The following is a 13,745-nucleotide window of genomic DNA, read 5'->3' on the forward strand; positions in this document are numbered from 1 at the left end:
CACCATAAGGGAAGGCAGACACCGACAAGAGAGCGCGCACGGCATTGAATCACTACGTGGAGCCACGTGCCATGCCAGAGTTTAATTACGGGATTTATTTCCGGCCAGGTCAGCGGCCGTAACAAGCGACAATGCGGTGGCTGCTCAGCGCTTGCTTTCAGAGTGCGAACAGCGCTGCAAACCCCACCCCCCAATCCGTCAACAACGCCCCGACAATGCGCTCCCTCCGCCTCCTCCTACCCGCCTTATCCGCCACCCTCCTGCTCTTCCTCCTCCTCACCCCCTTATCCCACGCCCACGCCGCCCCTCCCTCCTCCGGCATCATAATCCCACCCCCCCACGATGATTCCTCCTCCCAAAAACCGCCCTTCACCGGCGGCCAAAACGACGACGAATCCCTCTACCTCACCGTCACCCTGCGCGGGATCCACGACCTCTTTTCCGCCTTCGGGATCCCCCTGCCCGCCGGCTCATCCACGACACATGTCCATTCCGACCCGTCCACCGACGAAGCGACCATCACGCTCACGTTAACCAATTGGCCGCAGACGGTGGACCATACCATCCAGACCGTTATTTCCACGCTGCAGTTTGGGTATACCGCCGACGAGGTCGTGGCGTACGTCCGCGAGCAGCTCGAGCACTTTGTGAAGGTGACGAGGGAGAGTTTCGGGGACCGGGATGTCGTCGGGGAGGTGTGGGAGGCCACCGGGTGGAGGGAGAAGTTTAGGTTGGACAGACCGGGGCATGTGGATTGGAGGGTTGCGGTGGTGCCGGCGGTTGTGGGGTACGGAATAAGTGTGGCGATGTGGTTCGCGCCGTGGTGGGTTGTGTGGATTGTCGGGAGTTTGGTGGTGGTGGCGGGGTGTGTGGTGGGGCATGGGGGGTATGTGGTGGGGAGGTGGGTTGTGGGGAAGGTTGGGGGCCTTGTGAGGGGTGGGGAGAGGGTTGTGGTCGTGGAGTCGACGGCGGCGAGGGTTGTTGCCGTGAAGGAGACGAAGGTTGAGAAGAAGAGGCAGTGAGGGCGTGTAATAGGAGTGGAGGGTTTCTCCCTTTCTCCTGCCCTGTCCATTTGAGCACGCTTCTAGGCCCTAGAATATCTTTATTCTCACACTACGCACCTATCATAGACCGGGAATACACATTTGTTTTGATAATTTACCATATGTACAAAGACCACAAGCAACGAAGCCCAGCGTACATGAGCGAGCAAACTGGAGAGGGATGCTCTCTACTACACCCTACAGACCTCATCTGATGAGATCCCTCAACGCGCTTGACGAGATGCATATCTACAGGTGCAACCCAAACATCATCGCATCCTACTAATGACCTAAAAAGGCCCCAGCCTCAACCGTCGGGTGTGCGAGCGGGCGAACGGGACGGGTACACGATGCGGTGAATTGATGGCGACGAGAGGGACGTTGTGTTCGATTCATGGGGTTTGGTTTCGCCTGCTCCTTCAGCGTATCATTTCCTGCCTGCTGGCCCGGTGGTGTGTCTCTTTTAGGCTTCTAGTCCCAAAACCTGGACGTAACAAAAGTCAGTGGAACCGCCAGGCGCAGACCCAAAATCGACACACAAATCCACCCACTCATACTCACTTGATAGTCCCATCCCAACTACAAGTAAACAACTTACTAGTCTCATGCGGATGCCACTCGGTCCCAATCACAACCTTATCATGCGCCTTAAACTTCTTCAGCACTTTACACGTCTTCCAGTCCCAGAACCACACTCTTCCCTCACTGTCCCCGCTCGTCACGAACCGCGAGTCGGGCGAGAAGGACGGTTGGCATGCGTAACCGGCGACGAGATGGCCGCGGAACGTTTTTTTGCGGTTGAGGCGGAACCGGTCACGGGCGGAGTAGATTACTATTTGGTTGTCGAGGGATTGGCAGGCTAGCCATTTTTCTGGGCGGTGGGGAAGGTGTCAGTTGAGTTGCGTGACGAGTGGGAGTGGGAAGAGGGAATAGGCAGGGCAGCAAACTTACTTGTTGGATGCAACGTAACAGCGGGCATCGAATGCATACTCGGCTCCGCCACATACTTGATAACCACGGGGATATCAAACTCCCACGCCCTGAGCGTCTTATCATCACTCGTGGTCACAAACCGTCTATTATCATCCACAAACGTGATCGTATTCACCGCGCCGAGATGCTGATCATACTCCTGCACGACCTCGCCCGAGTTCGCATCAAACTGGTAGATCTTCTTGTCGGCGCACCCGGTGAGGAAGAGGTGCTGCTTGTCGGCGTCTGGGTTGAAGCGCACGCAGTAGGGTATCCGCTTGGTGGTGTAGGAGGAGATGCAGGCGCCGGTTTCGGTGTCCCAGAGCTTAATGTATTTGTCGTAGGAGGCGGAGAGGAAGCGCGTGCCGTCGTTGTTGAATGTGATGTCGCGCACGCCTTTGGAGTGGCCCATGAAGGTGCGGAGGCAGCGGCGGTCGTGATAGACGTCCCAAAGCTGTTTGTTAAAGATGTGAGAAATCCAAGCAAATCATATGGAGCGTCAAAGCCTTCCAGCCCTCACCTTCACTTTGTTGTCCATCCCCGCACTCAAAAACAAATGAGCGCTATTCGGAAACAGCCGTATCGCATTGACACCTTTCGTATGTCCGGTCCACGTGTGAATCAGCGTCTTTGGCAAGAAGCAGTCCTTGATCCCGGGCTCCGCAGACAGATCCACGTCCAAATCCGTAGGCACATGCATATACGTTCGGCCCAAATAATCCCTCTCGTCCTTGCCATGGAAGATACTCCTTTCGTTCCCAACCTCCTCGTCTGCGGTTTTCGGCTTTTTCACGTTTTCCTGCGTGCTTGCAGCCTCAGCAGCCGCGATCTCCTCGTCCGTCGGTCCCACCCCAGCCTCAACATGCACATGTTCCCCCTCGTATCCCGCCCACGGACCCGCGTATCCGTCGATAGATGCCGGATCACCCGCTGCCTTCCGTTTCCGCTTTTCTGCAGCCTTCACCTTGTTGCCTGTCTCGTAAATCGTTGCACCGCCTGTTGCGGTAGCTTTCGCAAGGTCGCCAACAAACACCTCGCCGTTGCTGTTGGGGTCGACTGCGTAGCCGAGGTTGTCGAAGGTTCGGGACATCGAGTCGAAGTTGTAGCTCGATATCGCATATTCTTCCACGTAGCCTGCGATTTAAGTGGGATGAAGGAGATATAACGATGAGTATGACTGTTTGATCGGATATTTTGACGATGGTTGAAGCATAACCTGCTCGCTTCCCGCGCGACAAGGAGATTGGACTGCGGTGTGCGAAGCTCGCTACGCTCGCAAAAAATCTGACGCTCGTTGAGGCTCGCTGAGAGCCGTGGTTAGGGGAGTATTGCGCTGGTCGCCCTCGCTACGCCGCGGGCTCCCAGAGCAAACCAAGGCTCGCCTAGGGCTCGCCTGCCTCAAAGATCCCTGCGCCTCCCTTCGCTCGTCCAAGGCTGCCTTGCGCGATTCCATCCGCTCGCTGACGCTCGGGTGCTCCAAGCGACCTTGCGCCTACGATGCAATCAGCCGGGCTCCGCCCGCAAACCCTCGCTATCGCTCGCCCAACCTCAAGCAGCCCTGCGCCTCGCTTCGCTCGCTGCATTCACAGTCTCTCGCCACCGTCACGAAACATACCAGTAAGGACATTCCGATTAGGCGCAGTGGCCTGCGTCGCAAACGGATTCTCGGGCCCCTGACTCGGCCTCACCAGATCCTTATACGGCACATTATGGGCAATCTCCTTTGTGGTGATTTCGGGAATGTAGTTGAAAGTTTGGAGGTCCTGGGTGGATACTTCGGGGGCTGTGTTGATCTTTTGCTTTTTGGCGGGGATGACGGGGGCGTAGGAGGGCTCGTCGTCGGAGCCGTATTGGCCGAAGAGGTCCATTTTGGGTGGGGTATCGTTCTTGGTATGGGAGTTGGGAGGGAGTTGGAATGTGGGAGGATTTGGGTCGAAAAAGGGAGTCCTAGTTTTGTCTCTGTTGTTGGCCTGTCTGTGTCTTCTGTGTTGGCAACTTGGCATGACACGCCGATCTGCACAACTTGCTCAACCGTCCGCATTTCCCACCCTTCCAAACCCCCCCCACCAAACAGCCCGCAAGCCCAACTGTTCCCAAAACACAACAAAATATGTCCCTCAACGGAGCCATATTTTCCCCAGACGGAACCCCCGTCCTCGTCGCGGGCGAGAAACTCTTCCTCAACCAAGGTACGCACACTTCTCCCATGAAGTCGTGGGAGTCATCTTGGCTTCCGCGCCTCTGACCGTTCATTTCCACTACCTCAATCCTGTCCCAATACTATTTCTGTGATGTAGGGGGTGTGATGCTCGAGTATGAGAGTGGAAAGTATGTCTCTTCAGTCCCACCCCTGTGTTGCACCCCATACCCGCCGGTGATGTCCAAAGTGAGACGGTTAATTTACACATTCCTTGGCACTTCCCCTCCCATAGCGGCTACCCCGGCCAGGGCAACAACTTCTACTCGCAAAAAGGGACACTGTTCCTCAGTAAGTGGCTCGAGATATGCATCACACCATTCCGGATGTATGGTTGTCTGAAGAGGTTTTGATATGAACACAGCAAATCGACGCGTGATATATGTCTCGGTGCCGCAGATGGATTTCTTCCAGAATTTGAATGTGAGTGGTGTAGGGGGAAAGGGGGAGCGGGTGCAGGGGATGCCTTCATCTGTGCGGTTTGGCTGCGGCATTGGGCTTACTTTCTTCGTATTGCGGCGTTTGTAGGTCCCACTGGATTGTCTGAAGTGAGCATCAACCTTTCGTTGGCCGTCGCATAGGGGACCACGCGGCGGAACGACGGTTATCAGTGGGGATGTACGTGGGCGATGGAAGGTCGGAAACCAACGCATCTATCCTCTCGTCCCCCAGGGAAGGCAAATTCCAACAACCCTGGCTACAATCCAACTACTACGAAGGTGAGAATTGTCCGTCAGTTTCATTAGCGGAAACGCTGATCTGATTCTGTTTTTCAATGCAGCAACCGTCCAACCAATCCCCAACGGCGGGCTAACACTCCCCGGGCGGGCAAAATTCTCGTTCAAGGAGGGGTAGGGGGATCACTGTTCCGGGGATTCGAATGCAGCTTTTGGAACGGACGGGACTGATATCCGGGATTTTGATGGTTTTGTAGGGGCGGATTCGAGTTCTCGAGCATGTTTATGCAGCTACGTTCGCGGCTCACTGGTTCGTCCCTCTCCGCACTATCCCCACATTCACATTCATCCGTATGGTCGTATCTCTGACTCTACGTCATCCGCAGGCGACACACTCCCCCACGAAGAATCCCTGCCCATGTACACGCCCGTCGCCAACGCGGCACCGTCTGGATCAGCATCGGCGAGTAACGCGGCGCCTGTGTTTCCGGTCCCGTTGCCGCCGGCGTTTTCTGAGAGGGGGGCCGAGGGAGCACATCCTGGGACTGCGGGTGGCGCGGGTGGCGCGGAGGGAAGAGTTGGAGAGGGGGAGCAACCGCCGGCGTATCCGTGAGACATGCAACCCGCTTTCAAAGAACCAAGATATGGTGGGGGTTGGGGCCAAAGTGTGCGCAGAAGGTTTTTGAGGCCGCCCGTTTTTCCGTTTTGTTTGGCATTCCCACATTCGTCATGCTTCACAATGGGCTCACTTTGGGGCCTTCCAACCCCGACCTTCACATTACACCAGCATACAGCAAAATAGCTTGTAGAAATCTCTTTTAGTGCATAGGTTCGTGTGCGATGAAAATGGAACTTTTGATAAATATACTGTAAATACAGTGCGTTGCTTTCGAGTGATGACTATCGATGTGTGCTGTCTCGCGGCCTACCCTAGCCTCCTGTATGTGGTGCCAAACCAAGGCCCACGCCTCCCTCACAACCCCGTCAGTCAACCCTAACTTTCTTGACGAGCGCCGGCGCCTCCCCCTCCTCCTCCTCCCCATCATCCTCCTCCTCATCAGCCCCCCTCTTCAACCCCTTCGTCTTCCTCGTCTGCAGCTTGCCCAGATCCTGCTTGTGCATCACCGAGCGCGTTGCGTTCGATGTTTTTTGTCTTTGATTGCTAAAAATTAATCAATCCTAGGAAGGGGGTTGCCGAGATACATGACCCGAAGAACAAGTATGATCATTACCATCAGTTCCTTCGGAACCTTCCTAGCAGCCTTCCAAGTCTCCCCGTCCGCACCGCGATGTCTCCTAACCACCCAATCCGCCGCCGGCCGCATCTCGGTGAACTCCACCCTGGGTAATTTGGGGTCCCGCTCTTCTTCAGCTGAATAGTGTACGTGCGCAATTTCACCGTTTTCGAGTCGACGGCGGGTGAGCGAGAGCACGTGCTCGATGCCCTCCAGTGTTGCTGTACCGCGGTACGTATCCAACGGGATCGATTTCATAGTCCGGAGCTCGTCAGACCCATCCCACGCATCCCCCGCAAAAGGAATCAACGGCCGATGCCCAGGAGCACTTTTAGGTCCATCGACAAACTCCATCGGCAGGCCTCGCTCCACGCCGACTTCGATCGTATCGAGCAGTTGGTGGTCGAGTGTGCGTGCAAGAATTGCGCTGAATCGATGTGCTGCGAGTGGATGGGCGGGCGTGTGGTGCTGGAACATTCGAATTTTCATAAACAGTGGGAATCCATGAAACAAGATCGAGGTGATCGGATAACGAGAGAATGGGAAAGAAGAAATGATATTCAATACGCTTTTTTGCAGCTACAAAAGGGATTGAAACAGTTCAGAGTTTGTATTTACGTGAAGATTCTACAACGGTCTTCTGCCTGTCACGGAGCTGTCTGCTATTTGAAGGTTCCCGGCTTTCTAATAGACTCATGCCGACTAACTTTTCTAGCTCTTCGATCGCTTCTTTGGATCTACCGACATAGACTCCTGTGGGATGAGGAATGGGTTAACGCTTCGAAAACATGAGAGCGCACAGTTTTGCGTGGTGCGATCAAACATACGGATGGGTGTCATCCCGACATCCTTGGCTGCCTTGAGGTTTCTGCAATGTCGGCGAGGCGTTTTAGCATTGCAGATCTAGACGCCTTCCGAACTCGCGCAAACTCCACTCATGACACCTACGGGCCGATATCATCCAACATGATAGCCTCACTCGGCTGCACTCCCATGCGATCACACGCGTAGCGAAAGATCTCCGGATCTGGTTTGCGCATACCGACAAGGCTCGACTCGATGTACTCATCAAACAGCGCTACAAGCTCCGCGGGTGGTCTTCCGAACGCCTGTCCTGCTGAATCGGGGTCGGCGGTCGGCGTTTCTTCACTTTGGAAGTTGTTGGTCAGCGCAGCGATCTTGAAGCGCTTGCTTTCTGAAATCGCAAAACATCCGGGTTAACGATTCTGCCCGGTGCATCAACACCTTCTCAATGTCCTATGGATCACCTTTGAGTTTGCGGACGGCGTTGAGGACCAGCAAGTCAGGTTTCTGTGCCTCTTCCATCATGAAAGTGAACAGCTCTTTGCCATCGACTGTGATCTGTGGTATTTGATCCTCTGCTGCAAAAATAGAAGCGTGAGTAAACCGATCGCAAACAGGAACGACGAGATCGCGGTGGAAACGGCCCACATCCGGCGTGAAGTAAGTTGAACAAAACATACATATTCGTTCTCCGCCCTTCTTGACGAGATACTCTACATATGCCTTTGCGTTCGTCGCGTGGTCGGAGCATTGCCTCCCGAACTCGGGATAGAATTCTGACAGTTTCAATTCCCCACGCTCCAGCTTCTGAAACGCTCCATGCTCGCCCTGAACTGAGCTACCAAAACGTACGGAGGAGAATTGAGCATTCCGGTTAGTGTAAACACACCGAAGAAGAGCTGGGATGGGAGAGTGGAGTGCACGTGGGAACGCACTACGCAAAATCAAATTGGCGGGTCCCACCTCTCGCATGGAAGCACGGAGACACACAGGAAGATACATGACAGCAAACACACCACGTGGGGTAAGGCAGCAGGAATGAAATTGAGCGGGGATAGGGTCCCCCCTACCTCCGAGAGTACAGTACATACATTGCGACGTTCAGGTAGTTTTCTGGAATTCCGTTCTGACGCTCGAAGGTGCGTATCCCCTCGAGCGGGCTGTGGACGCAGACACCGCCCATGTCGAAGAAGACGGCCTTGAAGCGTGGTGCCTTCATCGTCCTACACAGCAGGTGGGGGGGGAGAGGGGAAGAGAGGGAGGGTTCGGCGGAAGTGTCTGCCGCAGACGTAGCTTGCTGGGCGAGATGTCGTCGCTCTCTGCGGTCTCCTCGCTCTATTCCCAAAGCCCAACGCCCATCACACGCGTGAGTCAGCGCTCGCAGCTTGCTTCCGCTCGGCCATCGGCGCCCCCCCGCTAACACAAAACATCCATAACGCACCCCCACCACCACCACCCCCACATACTTCATACATAGACGCCCTCCCCGTACCTCGTCGTGAAAACATGGATATCGACGAGGCCCTGAGCCAGCACGAGCTGCACGAGTCGCTCTCCACAGATAGTCTCGCCTCAAACAAAAACAACAAGGCCGCCGGCGCCCCGTCGAAATGGCGTCCTACCTCAGGTCATTTTGGCCTCAAAGCCGCTTCCAAATACAGCAACTCGTTCGATAACCTGGCGTCTCCAATGACTCCTCGGGACTTGGGGCAAAACCTGGCCAGCCTTAGAAGAGCCCAGTCGGTCAAAGATGTCGGGCAAAATGACGCTCCAATGCCGATGAGCACCACAGACCTCACCTCGGCAATACTGGGTGCCAGCTCCATAGAAATACTGCAGACTACATCTACCACCTCGCCACAACAAACCGAATCCGCCTCAATAACTTCCCAGTCCGTAGCCGCGGCACCGGCAGCTGCAGCTCGGCCTCCGGTGCTTCGCTCGCGGTCATCATACTCCTTCCAGTCCATGAGCAACTTGCTCACTCTATCAAACCTGACAAGGCACCTCCGGAAGCAATCCACAATAGACGGTACGATACAAATACCTTTGGCGACCGCAACAGTGGCCCCTTCCAGCACATCGACGGGAAATCCACGGCCGACTCCCAAGGTAGATACATCCCTCTTGAAGGATAAAGATGGATTCCTGAAAGACATCAGCTCTCGTGGGTTTTCGGGGTTATGGAATCATCCTATTACGCGGTAAGCCATCGTTTGGGTGCGTCAAGTTTCACAGTGAAGTGATATGCTAACGTTTGCATACACCATAGGTGCTACTTCCTGATGTTTCTTCTGTGGCGAAATCTGGAGAATCTCTATGTAAGACGCGCCGGCCTTTTCCGAGTACAGGTTAACAAACTGAAACGTTGGGTCGTCCATTTTCCGGATAGTACTTTCGAATGGACGCTCAGAACTTTCGTGTCGACTTTCCATACCTGTACAGCTCCGCACGGAAGAGCCAAGCATACCGCATCTACAATACATACCTGTCGAGAACATCGCCAATGTACATTCTGCGACAAATACCCGAACACTACCAATTGGCACGGAACGTGATCGACAAGATCAAACTCACCCTAGAAAGTCCCACCCCGATCCTTTTTGACGACATGGCGTTTGTTGTCTTGAACTGGCTGCACGACATCCACGACGGGGCACCCATTTCAGATAGCCCACAATTACCGTCCTCAGATAAAGACGCCGCGCCAGCGAGTCCGACAGCAGGTCAACCCTTCATCGAGACGGCGTTCTTTCAAGCAATGCGCAACGATTTGAGAGGCACCCGCCACCTGACGACAATACAGTACAACAGGGCGGCGGAGCGGATCACGGACATGCCTCCGTTCACGTATGAGAGCGGGGAGGTGTGGGAGAAGCTGATGACGACGTTGGAGGTGATGGGGGTGGACTGTGAGAGGTTTCGGGCGAGGGGCGCGGGCGCCTCTTTGCACCGGAAGTCTTCGCAGAAGGTGGGGGATTTTGAATTGGGCATTTTGTCCTGAATGCGTGTGCTGATGATCTCTCGAATACACAGGAATCCGGAAAAGCTACCACATCCAGATCGAGAAGTGCCTCTTCGATGAACGATCCACGCAGACCACTCACCCCTGATAGTCCGGACGAGATGACGGCAAATGTTATGAAGGATTGGAAGCGGACGTCCACGGTGAGTCTACTAGTCATTCTGCCACCTTGCCGTATGCCGATACAGGAGTGACTCAGCACTGACCGCTCCCAGAATCAACTAAACCCAGTCGTCTTCGCCTCAAACGACCTCGCCCACACCTTCGTTCAATACTCCGGCACCGACCAACTCTACTGCGAATACTGCTTCAACCCCCTCGACGCGCCCATCTCCACCTACCGCTGCGAGTCCTGCGGGTACATGTGCCACAAACAGTGCCGCAAAGAAACCCACGTCTCCTGCGTGAAACCCAGCACCGCCCTCGACGTCGAAGACCAGTCTGAAGTCCTCTCGGAAAAGATGGCGCGGTCGACGGAGAAGATGCAGGCGATACAAAGGGAGATTGATATTGAGAGTAAGATTAGAGACGGATTGAATAATTTGAGGAGAGCGAAGGGGGAGTTGGGGAAAAGTTCAAAGAAACCGATGCCGGTGGAGGTGGATTCGCAGATGGAGCGGTCGGATCGGAAGCTGGAGGCGTTGAAGCATGAGTTGCAGAAATGTCGGTTGCAGTTGGCGGCGTTGTCTGCGGCGGCTGCGGCGGCTGCGAATATCTCGGCGGCCCCAAGGGATGAGGTTGGGGACGCGACGTTGGGCGGGCATCGACGGATGGGGAGCGCTTCGACCACCGTGTTGCAGAACATTTCGGCTGATGGGGAGGTGGTGAAGATCGTGACGATGGATTCCGCACGTAAAGCGGAATCCACAAAAACTTTCTACGTCACCACCGACACGACCATCAAGCAGCTGATCACCATGGCCCTGCAGAAATTCATGTTCTCGGGTAACGCCGAGGATTATCGCCTATCGTACAAAACGGCAGACGCGGAGGAAGTTCCCCTCCGACACGAAGACCACCCCTTCCGTCTCGGACTCAACCTCATCGACACGCCCTTCCGGCTCACGGTCAACTTTGACAGCGCCGACCCAACCGGCGGCACCACCTCTCCCAACGCTAAACCAGCTGCGCTCACCCGCGAAGACGCAATCCGCCAACGCAAAGAACGCGAAGTCCTGCTCGAAATCGCCGAAACCGAAATCAACTACACCGCCGACCTCCACAACATCGTCGCCCTCTTCTTCCGCCCCCTCTCCGTCGCCACCGTCCTCACCCACGAATCCGAAGCCAACATCTTTGCTAACCTCAAGGAACTTGCTGACACCCACCAGAGTATCGCGAACGCACTGCAGGTCATGATGCCGGATATCATGACCAAAGACATGTTAACCGATATCATATCATTGTTCTCACGCCACGTCGACTCCCTCGCGGCCTATGAAGTCTACTGCCGCAACCAACACAACGCGCGCCGCACCCTCGCGCGCCTCAAAGAAGACCCGACGTTCCTCAAAATCCTCACCCAATGCGAATCCAACCCAAAACTCAACAAACTCTCCCTCGCGGACCTGCTAGTCAAACCGATGCACCGCGTGACCCGGTACCCGATCCTTTTTAAACGGCTGTTGTCGAATTTACCAAAGGCGACGTTGGAGCATGAGGTTGTGAATGAGTTGATCAATGGGATTGAGGAGAAGGTGGCGGGGATCAATGAGAGTGTGAGGAAATGGGAGGCGGATTGGAGGATTCATGTTATTGAGGACTCGTTGGATTTCAATGGGGTTGTTGAGGTGGGTGGCATCACATCACCTGCCTGTCGGCCCCACCCCACACTTTATACTGACCGACGGTTTTTGGGGGCTATCCTCCCATGTATTCAGCGATTCAAAGTAGCAAACGGAAGACGGGAACTCATCACCGAGAAAACGTTCACGTACCTGAAAAAGAACACCAACGGGACGGTGGAAGTCTCCGTCTTGTTCTTCACGGATCTGTTGATGATCATCCGGTCGAAGAAGGCCGCGGACTCGTATCTGCTGTTCAGGCCGCCGATCCCGTTGGAGGCTGCGGTGTTTCTGGATAAACCTGATGCCGATGGTACGGTGTTGGCGTTCTCATAACTATGTGTAACTTGTGATCTGACATTTGATGTTAGGGATGAAAAACATCTTTCGCATAGTGCACCTCCACCAAGAAACCCACTCCTTCCAAGCCATCTCCGCCTACGACAAAAACACCTGGCTCACCGAAGCCGAAGCGATCCGCATGCAGTTCTGTCTCCTCCACTACTCGCACGAAAACAACCTCCTCGCCCTCGCACTCAAAGCGTACTCCCACGATTCTGATACCACCACCACATCCGCCCCACTCTCACCAACCCCCAACGACAGCAAAACCCCCGGCACCGGCACAATGCGCCGCCGCTACACAGCCTCCCCCCGCGCCTCGGTCCGCAAACACACCCAATCAGTCGACCTAACCCCCTCCGAACAGTCCTCGGTGATATCCGAAGACTCTCCAGGCACGACAACCACCGGCGCAGACGTCAAGCGCGCAGGCTCGTGGGCGCACATGCTGAAATCATCGTTCAGGAAAGCCAACCCGTTGACGCAGACGATGCTTGACGCGTCGTCGTCGGAGGACGTGCCGGCGTTGCCGATGCGGAGCGCGAGTGAGAGTGGGTTGAGTTCGTCTGAGCCGGGGTTGGGCGGCAGTCTGGGCGGGTCGGTGGTTAGCGAGGTGGGGGCTGCGGAGACGCCGCCGAGGAGGAGGGGAGGGAAGCATAGGAAGGCGCCGTCGTTTTCGGCGAGTGTGGGGTCGTTGGTGGACCGCACGGGGGGGACGGGGACGCCGCCGCCGGTGTCGATGCCATTGGAACGGGATGGTAGTGTGGGCAATACGGCGCCCAGTACGGCTACGGGGACGATATCGGAGGAGGATGGGAATCACGTGCCTGGTATTCCGCCGCTGACCATCTCACCATCGGCGCCGAGTTCAGTCCGCGGCGGGACCGCGACGCAGGAGGTGCATAAACCACGCAAGAACAAGAAGAAAAGGCTCTCCTCGCTGCAGTTTGTCTACTTCGAGGATAAACCCGCTAAAAGCCCCGACAACCCCAACTACCACCCGGTAGAAGTCGTCAGCCCCGATGGCGCCGCCCACACCTCCACCACCAACGAGACAGTGCACCCCACCAACGTCATAACATCACCAACCGCCCGCCGCAACAACAGCAACACAAGCTCCGACCCCCCCTCCGCCATCGCCTCCGCGCCGCCCATCCAGCAATCCACCCCGGCACCATTCCCCTCCTCACCCCTTGACCTCACAAACCTCGCCGACAGGAAAAACGCCGCGAGGACTGTGTCGTTACCTGACCAGCCGCTGGCTGAGGGAGGGAAGGGAAAAAAGGGCACGTTGGGGAGACATTGGTGGACTTCGTGGGGCGGGAGGGGAAAGGGTAGTGGGAGTGGGTCGAGCGCGGGGAGTGCGGCGGGGGGGTCGCAGAATGGGGGGTGAGGCGAATGGGAGAGATACATTGAGGGGGGATTTCGGAAAAGAGTTTTGGAACGAGACGATAGACACATTTTTGATTTTTGTGCTTTTTTGGATTCTGGTTTTCTGGAACTGGTTGTATATAAGTGTATTGTGAGTGTTGGTGAAATGCCAACCCGTTCTCGGCCCGTGGAGACATATGATCCTTGAAGACCATCGGATATGGGTGGCTACAACACCTACGATTTTTCGCATCTTTCCAGTCTTTCATTCCGTATCTCATCAACGGGTCTTCGA

General features: G+C 55.5%; 5 protein-coding genes across 5 annotated transcripts; 3 read left to right on the plus strand and 2 right to left on the minus strand.

Moving 5' to 3' along the window:
- Positions 1-66: 66 nt before the first annotated feature.
- EV422DRAFT_607056 (uncharacterized protein) lies at positions 67-1,293 on the plus strand. The gene has a single exon (XM_053073809.1). It carries the CDS (start codon positions 132-134, stop codon positions 1,020-1,022), a length of 891 nt encoding a protein of 296 aa, XP_052921930.1. The 5' UTR covers positions 67-131; the 3' UTR covers positions 1,023-1,293.
- On the minus strand, positions 1,143-4,018 carry EV422DRAFT_543729 (WD40-repeat-containing domain protein; the record flags this gene model as incomplete). Its single annotated transcript, XM_053071342.1, has 5 exons — positions 1,143-1,527; positions 1,605-1,914; positions 1,995-2,469; positions 2,536-3,149; positions 3,631-4,018. The coding sequence occupies 5 exons, from the start codon at positions 4,016-4,018 to the stop codon at positions 1,515-1,517; spliced, it is 1,800 nt and encodes a 599-aa protein (XP_052921931.1). The 3' UTR covers positions 1,143-1,514.
- EV422DRAFT_543731 (uncharacterized protein) lies at positions 4,019-5,755 on the plus strand. The gene is made up of 9 exons (XM_053071343.1): positions 4,019-4,204; positions 4,313-4,343; positions 4,448-4,503; positions 4,577-4,635; positions 4,741-4,760; positions 4,885-4,931; positions 4,994-5,063; positions 5,147-5,199; positions 5,276-5,755. The coding sequence occupies exons 1-9, from the start codon at positions 4,126-4,128 to the stop codon at positions 5,500-5,502; spliced, it is 642 nt and encodes a 213-aa protein (XP_052921932.1). The 5' UTR covers positions 4,019-4,125; the 3' UTR covers positions 5,503-5,755.
- A 546-nt stretch (positions 5,756-6,301) lies between these two features.
- EV422DRAFT_267447 (HAD-like protein) lies at positions 6,302-8,278 on the minus strand. Its single transcript, XM_053065843.1, has 7 exons — positions 8,020-8,278; positions 7,609-7,766; positions 7,393-7,506; positions 7,073-7,319; positions 6,952-6,992; positions 6,743-6,877; positions 6,302-6,592 (listed from the first exon to the last, which is right to left on the minus strand). Exons 1-7 carry the CDS (start codon positions 8,145-8,147, stop codon positions 6,456-6,458), a joined length of 960 nt encoding a protein of 319 aa, XP_052921933.1. The 5' UTR covers positions 8,148-8,278; the 3' UTR covers positions 6,302-6,455.
- A 65-nt stretch (positions 8,279-8,343) lies between these two features.
- Positions 8,344-13,718, plus strand: EV422DRAFT_267552 (uncharacterized protein). Its single transcript, XM_053065844.1, has 6 exons — positions 8,344-9,132; positions 9,201-9,249; positions 9,321-9,899; positions 9,965-10,096; positions 10,169-12,050; positions 12,109-13,718. Exons 1-6 carry the CDS (start codon positions 8,435-8,437, stop codon positions 13,470-13,472), a joined length of 4,704 nt encoding a protein of 1,567 aa, XP_052921934.1. The 5' UTR covers positions 8,344-8,434; the 3' UTR covers positions 13,473-13,718.
- The last annotated feature ends 27 nt before the right edge of the window (positions 13,719-13,745 follow it).

This window comes from Fimicolochytrium jonesii, assembly GCF_025526975.1.
Source record: "Fimicolochytrium jonesii strain JEL569 chromosome Unknown EV422scaffold_32, whole genome shotgun sequence".
Classification (NCBI taxonomy): domain Eukaryota; kingdom Fungi; phylum Chytridiomycota; class Chytridiomycetes; order Spizellomycetales; family Powellomycetaceae; genus Fimicolochytrium; species Fimicolochytrium jonesii.